At 40.9% G+C, this 16,453-nt stretch overlaps 1 protein-coding gene across 2 annotated transcripts; it reads right to left on the reverse strand.

Moving 5' to 3' along the window:
• Nucleotides 1–2,882: 2,882 nt before the first annotated feature.
• Nucleotides 2,883–7,444, reverse strand: LOC124135454. 2 transcript variants are annotated; one of them, XR_007218796.1, is made up of 3 exons: nt 7,308–7,444; nt 3,684–6,109; nt 2,883–3,554 (listed from the first exon to the last, which is right to left on the reverse strand). XR_007218796.1 is itself a non-coding variant. In XM_046500797.2 (2 exons), the coding sequence occupies exon 2, from the start codon at nt 6,085–6,087 to the stop codon at nt 3,778–3,780; it is 2,310 nt and encodes a 769-aa protein (XP_046356753.2). In that variant the 5' UTR covers nt 6,088–6,109; nt 7,308–7,444; the 3' UTR covers nt 2,883–3,777. The 2 variants fall into 2 exon arrangements, 1 of the variants encoding a protein (XP_046356753.2); XM_046500797.2 differs by having other exon boundaries at nt 2,883–6,109.
• Between the last annotated feature and the right edge of the window lie 9,009 nt (nt 7,445–16,453).

A 16,453-nucleotide genomic window follows, 5' to 3' on the forward strand; every position in this document is an offset into this window, starting at 1 on the left:
CTGGACCATCCCAATTGCTCGCTCACGTTGGTCTGATGTTAGTCTTGGCATTCAAATGTGTTGTTTTTTTCATAATGTGGATGTTTGACATTGCTACTGTGTAATTGTTATACCCCTGTTGCACGTGCATTTCTACAAGCAATGACATCTCGTGATTTTACATTTTTCGCATATTCTCAAAAACACGTGCGCATTGCAGGTATTCATTACAGGCACAACAACGATGCGTTTGGGCTATGTGTTTGTGCCTATTTGGGTTTGAACCAGTACAACTAATTTAAAATCACATTATTTTCAAATGTGCAAAGTTTCTTTTGCAGTTCAGTTTACCTTTCTAGCAGAAAAGCAATTGCCTACACCGAAAAAACACACAATTTTGATTACACAAAAATAAAAGCTCAATTTACCATCTATGCAGTAAATTATTAATTGAAACTGTACACGGTCGGGCGTCTAGTTATTGTCTAACTTGAAAATCGGAATATTTACGCACTTTAAGATTTTTGTGGTAGATATTTGTGACGAAAGCAAACTGCGCTCACACAATTAGTTTCATTATAATGATAGGCCGGCTCGCGTTAAAATATGAAAAAAATAACCATCACATACTACGAATGAACATGTAAAACACATAAAAGTGATATTATAGATTCGTTTTCATGTTCAAATTTCTTTTGTCATCATAGATGTTTCTTAAATAATTTATATATTACTAATAAAAAATATAATAAAATTACCAATAATTTGTTGCAAATAAAATCTAACATAAACGGTCCCAAAGTGCAGGAAATAACATTTAAGAGCATCTTATTTTTAAAACTTGCGCCCCTGTCTTAGGCGTGTGTTCAAACGCCATTTTCACAATTATTTTGATCCTTAATTGGCTTATCAGCACCGTACCAGTAAGCGTTACTACCTTTGTACTTAGGTAAATTTCCCATTTACCTGACACGTCTTGATAACTAACGAGCATAAGAAAGTGTACATTTAATTTCTTTCAGAATTTCTTTAATTGTTGTGTTGTATGTAAATTTGAACAGACAGAAAAAAGATTCTCGTAAAACACAACCAACGTGGTCTAGTTGTCGATAGTCCGTGCATCTGAAAATAATTTTGGTTGATGGATTAAACTGTGAAAAAAATGTGTGTGTTTACATGACAGCACGAGGGAGTTTATACAAGCCGAAACTCTCTGAGGTCGCAATTTGAAAAAGCTAACTGAGACAATGCCATGATTGGCAGCAGCAGTAACAGCCCCAGAGACGCTGTGTACAGGTATAGCAGTACAGCATAGCAGATATCGGGTGGCACAAGAGCACACTGCCAGAACCTTTAGGTGCACAGGGGTCGCTAGACATGCAACACATTGACCAGACTGGCCAAACACCAGACTGACCAAGAAGCATCAGACCACATAACTGCTGGGTTGTGTAGCGCAAGGGCTACAACCCAGGGAAAATCTCGAAAGGATTGCTGTTTTCGCACTTGCGCGACAGGTTTCTGACAGTGATGTTATGACACTGCAAACAAGCCCCAAACAATAACATGTACACAATATTAACATCAGTGTTCAAACTGTTGACACTTTAGGCCTTGGGCCAAATTTTCTACCCGGCTATCCGGTCCCTATTACCCGACTATCCGGCCCCTATTACCCGACCCTACCAGGGCACCAGCTGTAGGTCACAAACGTTGGGTACAAAATTATTGGAAATTGTGGAATTCAGAAGTTTGACTAACTGCTATCATCTCCTTGTCCAAATATAAGTAGTACCAGCAAAGTTTTTTATACTATGCAAATGTGAAAAGATCCTATATCCTTAGTTTATGAAGGAATCTGAAATACAATTATCAATATGTACTATATGTAATGTCTATATATGTTATTTTTTACATGTATGTAGTGCACAATCGTTTGTTCTTTGCCAAGTGTATGTATATACAAAGGCCTGAGGCGTACATGTACTGAAATAAAAAGATGATGATAATTTGGGAATTGTGACAAGAACTATTTAGACACATGTATAAAATGATCTGATCATGCATACACTGAAGCATTATCTTTACTCAAAAATGTAAAGTCAGACGGAATGCGTGCATACTCAGACACAGACTATGTGACGTTAGCAGCGACTGAAATGGAAAAGAGTGCTGTTCTCCTTTGACAGCTGATTGAACTTGTTCCACGCAGGGCGACTGGGTAGCTTTGTGGGTTAAGCGTTAGCTCATCACACCAAAAGACCGGGTTCGATTCCCACAAGAGTACAACGTGTCCAAAGTCCATTTCTGGTGTCCCCTGCTGTGTTTTTGATGGAATAATGCTAAAGATAACGTCAAACCGAACTCACTGACTGACTGTTTAATGGAAGAGTCCGGCCTAGCGCTGCAGAGGGGAAGGATTATCTTATAGGAGGTTCAACCCTATAGTGGTTTTAACATCATGGCGCGGGGAGATATTTCCAGACAAATTAAGACCGAGCTGGTGATTTTCAAAGGGACTTTATAACAGCACAAGGGTATAGGGCCCACTTGCACAAAGCGATCTTAGCGCTAAGACTGTCGTTAGCCTATGTTAAAGTATGGGAGTGACGGTCATCTTAGCGCTAAGATCGCTTTGTGCAAGTGGGCCCTGGAATCAGGTTGTAAACCAGTCGTTCTTTATTGTTTGCAACAACAGACACAAATTATGTAATATTCTTATGTAAGCTAACCGGTATAGTTTGATTGAAACGATTTTTTAAAATTTTATTCTTGTCTTTCATTTCAACTCTTTCTTCTATGAATGTTATATATATTCGTACCGATAATAATTTGCATAAGGATGCATCCGATTGTAAGTTTCTAATAAGAACAGGATTAACCAGAACAAACTTCATTATCAGTCTATCTTGATACGTTTATTAACCAAGCATACAGACAGACAGACAGACAGACAGACAGACAGACAAATTTATTCGGTACTTCAGGCCACCGGCCCATAATACAATGGAAATATACTGTATATATATATTTGCATACTGGGTAGATTTAATAATGATTTACCGTTCCACACTGTTTCCTTTCGATGTTCATGACTTGGGGAGAGAAACTTACCTAAGCCTTTTATAATTTCTTCGTTTTCAGCTGACATAAGTCTTATAAATTCTCAATAGAGGGAGGGGTAACGAGACGCTTGGGAAAAGAGTTTCTTCTTGCTCTAGAATATTGGTCACAAATCATAAGAACATGGAATTCGTCTTCTACAAGGATACATACTGTCTTATAAAGGCAAATAATACATATTAATATATTGTGCCATATGAGCCACATTGTGGAAACACGTGTCATTGTAATCACTTCACGTGTTCGTGAAGATCCGGGTAGAGAATAGGTCTTCAGCAAACCCATGTTTGCCATAAGAGGCGACTTTCCTTGCCGTAAGAGGAGACTCACGGAATCGGGTGGTCAGGCTCGCTGACTTGGTTGATGCATGTCATCGTATCCTATAATTGCTTGGCTCGATGTTCATGACTTCAACCACTGGATTGTCTGTACCGGACACGATTATTTACAGACTGCCGTCATATAGCTAGAATTTTGCTGAGTGCGGCGTTAAGCAACAAACAAACAAACAAAGGTACATTGCAAAGGAGCTAATTCATAACATTCAAAATCACATACTTCTAGGTTACGGAAACATGCGAGTGCTGACGAATGCATCCATATCTCCAGAAGACTTTGTTTCCCCCACTTCTAAACCTAAGCAGTAATTCATATATGACAAGTCCCAAATACTTTTCAGAAAACTATTGCATTGCTGCTGTGGAATGACACCATCAGAAGAAAGTATTCTACCAAACAGACCCCACATGTAATAAGTATACGAAACAACAAGTAAAAGCAAACACTGCTGACGCAGTAGACCGAGGTTGATGTAAAACCGCAATCATGGCCTCTTATATTAATAGGGACAGCGGTATATGGTTCGTTTTGAAATAGTGACGGTCCGTGCCATAACATTATTTCCTCTACACGATCCTCACTGTTTTCATACTGGTTGAGAATAACGAAATTGTCAAAGACATCGGAAATCAAGTTTGGTTGCAATGGTAAGAGGGATACATTTCTGTTGCTGATATAACCGTCGTGGAATCTCTGTATGATAAGGTGTATTTCAAAATTATTCTGAAGTCCACTGTCGACGTATTCTTGTGAGACAATGACGAGAAATTTCCAGCTCTCCCCAATCAGCCTTGAAACAGCCTGGTTAACAATTTCATTTCCGAGAACATCATTGTCACGAAAACACACTCTCAAACCCCGCGAGGTGAGAGCTTGGGCGATTTCAGTCGCCATTGCCATCTGTTCATCTGCATACGAAATGTAGAGGTCGTATTTAAAAACAGTGTTGTCTGCTGGCGCAAGTCCTGCCAGTGTACCACTTCCTTGGATTGGTTGGATGTTGACTCGTTTCCTCCCAAGTATCACGTTGATGATTGGATTGGTCACCCATGTCAATATCGTTCTGGTCAAAATCCAAGCCAGTCCTATACAAAAGAATAGTCCCAAGAGGAATATCTGCTTTTCTTTGTAAAAGAAGTGACATGATAGATCCTCCAGCCACATTTCAAGAAACTCTTGTTTATCAACATCCTCCCAGCAAGACGACTTTGGCAACGGAAGAAGTTTCTTTGAGCCATTGTAATACAAGTCCAAGAGATGGGGCTTCTCGGGAACAAGTTCTACAGTGTCGGGATATTCCACATCACTAACTTGGTATGTTCCAAGGGTCGTATTGTAGAACTGGCGATAGAAGACGAATTTGTGGACTCCGTATGTGTTAGGACAAACACATTGCCAGCTTGTGCCGCCAACGCCCTCCACCATCAGCAATTGTTGATAGAAGGCAGGAATGTTTGAGTAATGGCCACCATCATGCCACAGGAACCAGTACAGGAACACAAATATGGAGCATGACTGATCAAGGCCCTCGCATGTTTTAATGAAGGACCTTCCGTTGATTTCATGATCAAATTCAATGAGTCCGGGCGTGTCATCCAGATTCACATAAGACGCACTCGTAGAAACAATACCACCTATTGGAACAGACACCGTTCTTCTCGTAGGTTTGATCTTCGCCAAGATGAACTCTGCAGTCCACTCATATGGTAAAACACTGAAGTTCTTGTGAGCCCAATCCTGAGAAAGACAGGGACATCGGTTATGTCCCTCGCGTGTATTGGGACATTCTCTGACTTTATTTTTGACTTTTTCTTTTGTTGCCGTTCGGGTCTGTTTTGAGTCATTTCCTGATTTACTGTCCTGCGATTTTATAGCAATAGCGTTTTTAGCAACATGACAGGAAAATTTTCCAAAATCATCGTTATTAATTAGAAAAATTTCGAGCTTTGATTCAACACGATATAAATAAAGGTCCATATCAAATCGACTCAACAATGTTCTGATAGTGTCATTTTCCGGTATTTCGTCAAACGACGAGGTGATGTGGTATCGGGATGACGATTCAATTCTTTGTTTATTATGCTTCCAGATGACCTGTTTCTCGTGAAATGTAACTCTTCCATGGAAAATCAAGATGTCCTCACACACGAGTCTTACATCTTCACCTTCATACCTGGCTTGTCGCTCGAGTTTCTTGGGTTCTAGAGTGCGGAGCTCACGAACAACAAAGTCAGGCCTAGTTTCGAATATACCCACGACGTTGCTCTCCAGTCTCTTGATGAAATTGGATTCAAAAGTGTTCCACGTCCATACAGCTGATCTGTCCAAAACAACCGTAACAAAGATATAACTTGACACGACGATGAACACGCCACACAGGAACACCCTCCTACCGCCATATCTCAGCACAGACCTCCGGGCAGAGCTTCTCAACAGAGCAACAATGAGGTTCAGGAAACAGTATCCAGTGTACAGCAGCTTATACCAATTAATGAAACACAAGTCAGGGCTGTTTGGGGTGGTAAACAAGTCGATGATAGGACAAAGGTTCAGCGCTAAGCCAACACACAGGACACATAGCAAGGCTGATGTTGAAATGGGTGGTTTCCTCATACCCCGAGAAGACAGCTGGCACCGTTGGTCCATGTTATACACACTGGCTGTTCAGCTGAGGATAGAATAATAAACACCTTATAATCACCATTATTCAAAGAGTAATTGCCCCCTTAACAAAACAAATCTAAATGTATTCTACTATGACTTCGGTAAATACTCGTATTTGATTGGTCAATCAGAGGTATCAAATCACAATAACCCCCCCCCCCCCCCCCTGTTTGAAACAGCCGATTTGACGGCCGCATCAGCGTGGAAGCTAATATTTTTAGACTAGTACTTCTTTTACAGTCATTGTCGGTAGGCATATTTAAACAAATTATATGTACAATTATACGCTATGAAAATTGCAAAGTTTCGGTTGCTATGATATTCAAAGGATGTGTGGCAATATTTGCATGCAGAAAACAGGATAGGAATCTGCGTCACAATGAGCGACATGACGCCATAATAGTGACGTGTGGTGTAGAACGAAATCTTTGCAGGTCGGGCTTGGTTTTCTTCAGGGGTGCCCACCTGATGTTAGCTTTCGATGTTGCCGTCCTACATGCTTTCACTGCCTGTCATAAGTTCGTGTGAAGTATTACGGTGTAAACAAACTGCTTGCCGTAAAAGGCGACTAAAGGGATCGGGTGGTCAGGTTCGCAGACCTGGTTGATGCATGTCATCGATCCCAATTGCGTGGATCGATGCTCATGATATTAATCACTGGATTGTCTGGTCCAGACTCGATTATTTACAGACCGCCGTCATACAGCTGGAATATTGCTGAGTGCGGCGTTAAACAACAAACTAACCAACCAGCCAATATATTTTCTAACACCAAAGAGTTCGCCTTTTATTTAGTCATGGTAGAATGGAGATAAACATACTGTGTTTTCAATGTAGAGCCAGGTTACCTGCAGAATAAACCGCGCTAAATTTAACATTTTCGCGTTCCGTTCCAAATTCAGTTTAGCGAGGTTAATCTACAGATAGCCTAGCTCTTCATTGCAAACACAGTATACTTATCTCCTTAATATACGTGGCTCAATATGGTGTGAAAATGTTAACTTAAAGTTCAATTTTGAAGCCGTTAAGTGAAAATACATGTGTCTAAAAATACACTGCCTAAGGTAACCAATAAAGAGTCTTTGTCAAGCTGTGTTGAAAATGGGAGATATATTTCATTCGAGTCTGCCGATTCTATATCACGGCTGTCAAAATAGACGCCGCCAGGAAACATTATTAAATTATTACTTGTACAAGCATACCTTATTCACTCGTATAGGAAAGCAGGATTCAGCAGTTTTTCAATATATATACTCCGGGTACTTTGAAAGGCAACACGCATCTGGGCTGTTGTTGATAAACAACTTCATATACGTAATGTATTCAGTGACAGGGGTTGTGCAACACCAGGTTGCGTTTTGGAGACGATATCAATACCTAGTTTCCCTTTGTTATGTATACTCGACAGAGAACGCTTAGTGCGACAACCATACATTGATTTTATATCTTTCTTGCCGTATTGAGTTTGAAACAGCTTGCACTCAGCAATATCCAGCTGAATGACGTAGTCTTGGAAATAATCGAGTCTGGACCAGCCATTCCAGCGACTGATATCTCGGTTCTGGCGACCAGCACTGGGTAAGGCTGAAAAAAGTTGGAGGATGGCTGTGTTGCATGTTGATCAATGCCGCCGAATATGTTGGTGAACACAAAGTTCCAGCACCCCTCTTCTGCAATTATCTTCTTTTCATGGGAACAGAAGAACTTCCGAGACTTCTCTTATTCATAAGCCCCAGGCCTAATTACGGAAAAAAGCGCTTTCTCATTTAAAATATGTTATCCGGAATTAAGCCCAGGTCTCAATTTCGGAAGCTAACGCCCCCTTCACATACACGGATTTTTCTTACGGGTCCTTACGGATCGCACACATTCACGGATTCTTACGATTTGGCCACTTTTACGCCCGATTTAAGAGTTGTTACGAGTTATTACGAGCTATTTACGGTTTATGACGGATTATTACGATGTATTTACGGCAAAATTCCACGATTTGCTACGAGCAACTTACGGGCATTTTACGAGCTTTTTACGGATTGTTACGAGTATATTACGGAATGTTACTATTCATCGAAGCATTGACGTGTTAGTTACGACCTGTTTACGTGTTGTTACGAATAGTTTCGAGTTAGATACGAATATTTACGAGTCCTAACGGTTTTTTGCCAAAAAATATATAAATCCTGCAAATCTCAATGTATCATCATTCGACAAGTGACATCAAGAGAGACAACATGGCATATGAGAGAAACAGATCGCAGTTATATATTTCGAAGCGCAGGAGACTTCTTGTTGACTGCCTTCTTCTTTGGAGCCATGCTTGTAGATATTGTAGAGTAGATATGCTAAGATGTGACTTCTATGACTTCTGAATAACATCTGAAAATGAAGTGTTCGCTTTTGCAGCTTTTATACCTTCCCCATTTTCGTAAACATTACTTTAGAAGACGTAAAGTATACGTATCTATTCGTAAAGTACTCGTAACTACACGGAAAGTGCTCGTAATAACTCGTAACAATCCGTAAAGCCATCGTAACACGACCCGAATGAAATCGTAAACAGCACGGAAGCACTGGTAATAATACGTAAATAATCCGTAAACAAATCGTAAACTAACCGTAACAAATCGTAAAAAAATTGTTACGATCCATTTACTGATTCTTGCGAGCAGTTTACGGATGGTTACGTGTTGTTGCGAGCGGTTTACGATACTTACGGATTGTTACGAGTTATTTACGAAAAAAATCAATCCGTGGACAAACGCAAGATGATTTTTGACGTGTCAAAACATTTGCCTCTCCTTTCACGGATCCTTAAGAGTGTCTGCGAGTTGTTGCGAGTTGTGACGAGTTATTTACGGATACCAGCGAGTTATTTACGGATGCTTGCGATTGACTACGAGTTGGCGATCCGTAAGGACTCGTAAGAAAAATCCGTGTATGTGAAGGGGACATAAATAGGGGGGACACCCTTTGTTGAAAAAAAAGAGAAAGTATTACTCGTGAAATTGAACTTTGAACCGGACTTGCTGTTGAATGCACATAAGGATTTGCCTCGCGTGGTGCATCGCCACGTATTAACTTTCAAAAGGAGTAAGTTATAAATTTAAGGAAGATCACTCTAATATAACTTTCCGAATTAAGTCCATGGGCCTTTCTAGGTCCATGAGCGCAATTACGTAGTGTACGTGCATTCTGCAATACCGAACATATTACCTGTTAAACCCAACTCCGGTTGATGTAGCCAAAATACGTTACTGTACATCATAAACGAAGCCGGGTAAAGCCCACGATGTATAAATAGATAGTTGCGTCAACCGAGAAAGCGAGGTCCTCAGGATCAGCGACGCCCGTATGTGCACTCGTTTGTGCCTGTACCTTTGCGTGCCCAACACACAATTTAAATATGCGTAGCCAGGTTGCGTCTTCTCATTCAATGTTTTACAGGCCTACAGGTAGAATTTGATGTGCGTGTTGTATGTTACAAGTAGAGATTGCTGCAGAGCATCAATAGCTCCCCGCAATATAATGTTATGTGCAGAGGAAATAAGTGTAAGCTATGGGAGGAGAGAATTTGTGTTCAGTACAAATTTGTTGTTATAAATGTACTTATCTTTGGAAAGCACAATAAAAGAAACAGTGTCTTTAATTGGTCAGCACAAAGAAAACCCAGGCAAGAAAACTGGGCCTGTCAGGCAAAACTTGATATATACCCATTATTAGTACCAATTAAAAAATCCTATATAGATAACACAACAAATGTCATTCTAAAGCATGCTTTTGCAGCAAATATCAATATTTCTGGTCAAAATGTTGGTTGGGTTAAATAAAGCAAAGTTTTGAAATAGTAAACACAAAAAAATGTAATGAATCCACTCTAAATATACTTCAGTTCAAATGTAAAAATTCACGCAATCATTAATGGATTCCCATTTATCTAGCAGCAAGTTAGGAACATACAGTTTGGTCACGTTATCTATAAATATTAAGAATTATCTTACATATTTTAAAAACAAAGGCCATAGTTCACTTTTCTCAAAAATTCGTTTAAGTAATCAGAAACTAAAAATTGTAGATATACAACAACAAAACAAACCATTTGAACAACGTCTCTGTGAAACATTACGCACTGTCTTACATAATACAACCAAGAAAGAGAATCACAAATAATCCCCAATCATGATAAAGAATTTGGTACACTCTGTTAAAAGGTGCAGATTCTTAATAAGTTTACCAACAGTTATCCAGAAACAGCTTCCAAGATCTGTTAACATATCAACAATTACAAACAAATTCCTTGTACATGTATGTACAACATTACCATAGTTTTGCTCAATTCTCATATTGTTTCAATATCATTATAAAACACTTGTTTTAGAAATTAAATTATTATAATGTACCTCTTTTGAATGTTGAATGTTCCTGTGTTTTTTAATTGTCATTTATTGTGCATGTATTTTGTAGTTTGTGATTGTGTAATATTGCCACTGTTTCTTCGTGGAATGTTCCGCAATACATATCTCATCTAAAACATCTTTGTTGTATAATAGTTTCTTACAGTTGTTTACGGGGGCATGGTTGGCCCAGTCGCCGAAGGCGCTGGAATTCGCTATGCAGGGTTGTGTCCCTTGGGCACGCCAGAAACCTATGACAGTGTGTTTGAATCTCGGTTCGCCCCGATTTTGTTGTCAGCACAAAACCCTTACTCGTTGGTTTCACCAAAGTGGTGAACGTCTAAGACCTGCATCACTTCAGACTTTCCTCCCACATCAAGCTGACACGGAATACTGTTCAAGACGGCGTTAAACCGAACTACCTCACTCACTCTTGTGTATGGTTCCGTTTGGTTAACTGGGTTTGTGTTGTGATTGCTTCCGGCTTAGATTTGAAATTTGTTTAGAAGAATTGTACTATGTTCAACCCAAAAATCGTGAAGATATCATGCAACCGTATTATCTTTTGGGAAAATAATAGCAAACTACAGACCAACCTGTTGATTTCCTATGTATCCAGAAGCAAAGAACATATACGGGTGTATGATCTCTGCTGGAAGTTTTTTTTTTTTTGTCAAAGCAATAAACCATGCAGAAACGTAAACCGCCGCATGAAACGGTATGTACCATACATTACATACAGTGAAGTATTTAAAACAATGCCGTCAACTATGCACAGCAAGCGCCATACTTGTGATTATGACGACAACTAATAAAAATATTCTCATATCAAACCCGTTGTTTTACATGTGTTGTTTAATGAAGAAAGACATACTTTATAGAAGCCTGTTATTTAATCGTGTTGAAAAATATGTTGCTATAGCAGTGTGAAAATTGAGTGCGCGTGACAGGCTTGGCCAAAATACCTTCCTGGAACGTTTCTCGATGGCTGCCTGAATAACATACGATACATTGCAAAGGTAGTGCGCAATTGAGCTGTTTGGGTAAGGGAGATAATCACTCACTCTCAGTGATACAGCTTGAATAAGATACGATGTACAGCAATGCAAGGTCAGTGCGTGAATTTATCACTTCTATACTACGCCTATAGCTAAAGGAGATAATCGCTCAATGCGCAATAGTTTATTCTTACAAAATATAGACCGGTTAACTTTAGCGAAATGGGATCATTTTTAGCTCTTTTAAAAACAAAATGAACAAATTTCATGGGTTATCAGCATTACGAAAAGTGACTAAGTCTCAGAATAGCAAGAAGATTTTGAAGTATCTCTTATTGCTGGAAAAGATAAACATCAACATTTCACGCACATTTCACATGATTTGTATGTTTCGTTTCGGTAACTGTGTGGCTTGAAATTTCAAAGAAACCAACATGTCGACTTACATGCTACAAAATTAACCTCTCCCGTATACTTCCCCGCCTAAAGGGCGGGGAAGAATAATGGCTTGTTGTAACCGACCATTGGCGAGCGACTTGCAATAATGTATTTCACTGTGTACCACGGATACTTCCGAGGTACTAGTAGGTTTTCATTCTGTTAAAATGTATAAAAATGTGTTTATATGTTGCTAAGGAACAGGGGGCCTAGCCAATTAGCTTGAAGCAAAAATGATAAAGACGACTACACCAATATCCTTTCCACTATGGGCAGTCCTACTCACGGATATAGATGAAACTATGCCGTGATATACCGTGGAACAAACATATGTCCTACTCTTATAAAGGGTCGATTTAGCGATCCTAGGATCCTGAATACAATCCTGAATACAATCGCTGGCCGCGCTCCCCCTCAGTGAAAGGAGTTTTAGGGGCATCGCTTGAGAAAGAGTTCCTGCTCTTTCGTGAGTGAGTATGGTTTTACGCCGCATTTAGCAATATTCCAGCAACATCACGACGGGGGACACCAGAAATGGACTTCACACATTGTACCCATGCTGGGAATCGAACCCGGGTCTTCGGCGTGACAAGCGAACGCGTTAACCACTAGGTTCCCCTACCCCCTAGTCTGCAGTAATCTAGACTTGCCAAACATTATGGACTTGCATGGGCTGTATTGGATTTATTGTTTCAGGGTCTGTATGACAGACTAGGGCAGTCAGATAACTGCAAGTGGTTATATTTAGCATTGAACTTGGTCAAAAGCGCTTTAAATACTACATCTGCACGTGTGTTTTTCTTTCAGTTCGCCATGTATTTGTACAATCGACCGCAGTCACCTGCGAGCATTCAGTGATTGATAAACATAGCAGTGAACATGCCACCTAAATTTAAGTCAAATAAATATGGTTAATGCCATGTGACGACTATGATACTGTAATCTTACTATCTACTTTGTCAAAGTCATGGATTGACATCTAGACAGATCGTGATATAACGAAATGTGTGTCACTTATGGTTGACAAGGTTACTATATGTTCTCATCACATGTCCCATTTATATATTAAACTTCAAGACCGCCTCCGTGGTCTTGTGGTAGAGCGTCCGCCCGGAGAGCGGAAGGTCCAGGGTTCGATCCCGGGCCGCGTCATACAAAAAGACGTTAAAAGATTGTACTTGTTGTTACCCTGTCTGGCGCTCGGCATTAAGGGGCTAAAACAAGGACTGGTCGGCTCGGAGTCAGTATACTGTGTCTGAGTGGGGTATTCATGTTAAACTGCGGCATGGTATCTCAGTGAGCTAGCACTATACATCGGCATCAGTCCGGACCAGTACAAGCAGCCACACACGCACACACATACACGTGCATGCACGTCGCTATATAAGTGCAATAATCTTGGACGCGACGTAAAACCCAATTTCACCTCACCTCACCTATTTAACTTCAAAAACACTTCCCCCATCCTACTAAAATCTGAAATGATCCTTCATTTTAATCAATTCTGTTCAGCTGTTCAATTAGGCGTCGCGACGGAGGGTCCCTCAAGGTGGATAGATCAGCCATCATGGTGACGTGTTTGGCAGTTGTTGGAAGCAGGTCTGACTCCTCGTCGGCCGTCGGTCGCATCTTCTGACTTTCTGACTTCTCCACTCTTGGATCAGCAGTTTCAGCAAATCCTGGTAGGTGGGCATCCCTGGACCTCATCCCCAAACATCATTGCTACATTTCAACAGTTTTCTGTCTGGTGTCATGGCTGTCCATCCCCAAGGTGTCCAGAGGATCGATGTATTACTCAGACGAAGAGAATTTCCACGTCGTGTCCAGTCTCTCCTTGTCGAAGGAAACTGTGACATGGCTCTGGTCTTGGAAGTGTTTGGTGAGATAAGTACCGTATTCGACGTAATAAGCGCCCAGGGCGCTCTCAAAATTAGAATATTATTTTGGTGAAAAAAAAGTTGAGTTGAAAGATAAATTTCGTGGTTTATACTGACAGCCTGAAATGTTTATGTACGACAGATATATTTTTCCCGAATTTAATTGCCCATAATTAAGTGTGCATATAACGAGTGCGTATTATACGCGAATAAATAAATCTTGTGTACATTAATCAATCGGAAGAGGTGCTAATTGGGATTGTTTACTAGCCAATATATTAGCAAATATCGCCGTGGGCGTTTATTAGAGCGGGGCGCTTATTACGTCGAATACGGTAAGTGTCTTGAAGTCAGTGATTGCTCAAGAGATGCTAGTGACGACGATGCCAGTGCTGATGAAGATACTGTGCACGGCTTCTTTGTTCTTCCTGGGCATGACGCTTTATGGGACGCACATAAGTATTAGTAGATGGCCAAGAAGAAATAAAGCGATTGTCGAGAGTCGATTGTACAATTCCGACTATATCATGAACATGTGTTTTTGAATCACAATCAAATAGTAATGATACCAGGTGTTCGCGAAAAGGTGAGCGTATCCTGCACCTCCGGTGGCACCCGTGACAAACACATGCAAAGGCAAGTCAAGTGTTCACCCGAAAAAATATGGGAACATATGGTACAATGAGTGAGTGAGTGAGTGAGTATGGTTTTACGCCGCTTTTAGCAATATTCCAGCAATATCACGGCGGGGGACACCAGAAATGGGCTTCACACATTGTACCCATGTCGGGAATCGAACCCGGGTCTTCGGCGTGACGAGCGAACGCTTTAACCACTAGGCTACCCGACCGCCCTCATATGGTACAAGTCAAAATAGGGAATTGCATCGGACATAATTTTCGTCACTGATGCGTCAAATTTGGAAATGTCCTCCACGTATCTACCACAAAACGTTTTGAAAGCTTTACTGAGGCCTTGAGCGTCAAGAAAGCACATATCCAGGGAAAGAAACTAACAGTAATAGTCCACTAGTCCTTACAATGATAACATAAAAAATGGCAAATGTCTACTGGTCCTTGTGAAACCTTTACTATTGAGCAGATTGGCAAGGACTATAGGACGAGTGCCAATTTCTAACGCTGTATCTCACGTTGGATTCACGTATTCGCCGGTTACAGTCCTCCAGAACCTCCCCCACTGACTTTTTCTAAATGATGGCGGGATCCAAGTCCTTGTTTGTGCGGTGGATGTAGTTATCAATGTTACTATGATCCAGCCACTGGAGGACAAGCTCATTTGCCTTAATTGCTAGTGGAGGTGTAGATGGGAGGGGGAGGGGGGCAGTAGATAATACAGGTTTAGTCTGTATAGACTTCTGAAAGTCTTCCCATCGTCATACCACACCCTAAGGACTCTCAATGAGCCATGGTCATCACGTGCTAGGTAATTCTTCAGCTCCCTCGTTGAAGGGACATACAGAAAAGTGTGTGGATATATCGTCTTTCATTGATGGCCAATAAAATGGATCCCCAAAGCCTTTTCAGAGCCCAAATGGTCAGAGGAAGGAACATCATGTCAGTATTTCAAGACATCGTCCCTCTTTAATTCAGGTACTGTGAGCTAAAGAACTTTCTGATCCTCATCTTCACTTCCCCACCTGCGATACAGTAGCCCCATGTGAACCGCAAGTTCTTTCCACTGTCTCCACAGAGTTTTCAGAGAAGAGTGAGTGAGTGAGTATGGTTTTACGCGGCTTTTAGCAATATTCCAGCAATATTAGGCGGGGGACACCGGATAATGGGCTTCACACATTGTACCCATGTGGGGAATCAAACCCTGGTCTTCGGCATGACGAGCCAACACTTTAACCACAAGGCTACCCCGTCGCCCTTTTCAGAGAAGAAGCAAAATGGGATGTAGTATCTGGTCTTTGTAGCTTGTGTTTGGTCTTCTTTAGAAGTGAAAAATAACGTGCTATGTATTTGTCCTGAAACTGCTTTTGTCTCATTTGTGCTATCCCCCATCCATCAAGCAGATGAAAACCAACCATGGACCAACATCCATTCTATGTAGATTTTGTCTTGTAATAGCTCGCAAGAATAAAACATTGCTGCTCGTTTCCGTAGGGACATTGTCACCAACAAATTTGATTCTACCTTGTGCAGATTCAACTTCATCACCATCATTGGGACTCTGATTAGAGTGAGTGAGTGAGGTTTTATGCCGCTTTTAGCAATATTCCAGCAATATCAACGCGGGGGACACAACAAATGGGCTTCACTCATTGTACCCCTGTCAGGAATCGAACCCGGGTCTTCGGCGTGTCGAGCGAACGCTTTAACCACTAGGCTACGCCACCGCCCCGACTCTGATTAGGGCTCTGCCTTGAACATGTGGTACATGGAGATATTGAGAGGGCATCAGTATTCCCATGTTGCCTGCAGGGCAATGAGTGACCAACAGGTTCAAACTTCTCAACTCTGGGAAACCATGGTGTCCAGATTCTTGAGGCTCCTCAACCATGAGATTGCAGCAGTGTCAGTCCTAAGCAGTACTTCTTGTACATACGTGTGAAAACGTTTTAGTGCTGTGACAACTGCAAGAGGCACTTTCCTAGGGATGCATTATGACCCCTCATGACTTT

This window comes from Haliotis rufescens, unplaced genomic scaffold (assembly GCF_023055435.1).
Source record: "Haliotis rufescens isolate VD_foot unplaced genomic scaffold, xgHalRufe1.0.p SCAF_6, whole genome shotgun sequence".
Taxonomy (NCBI): domain Eukaryota; kingdom Metazoa; phylum Mollusca; class Gastropoda; order Lepetellida; family Haliotidae; genus Haliotis; species Haliotis rufescens.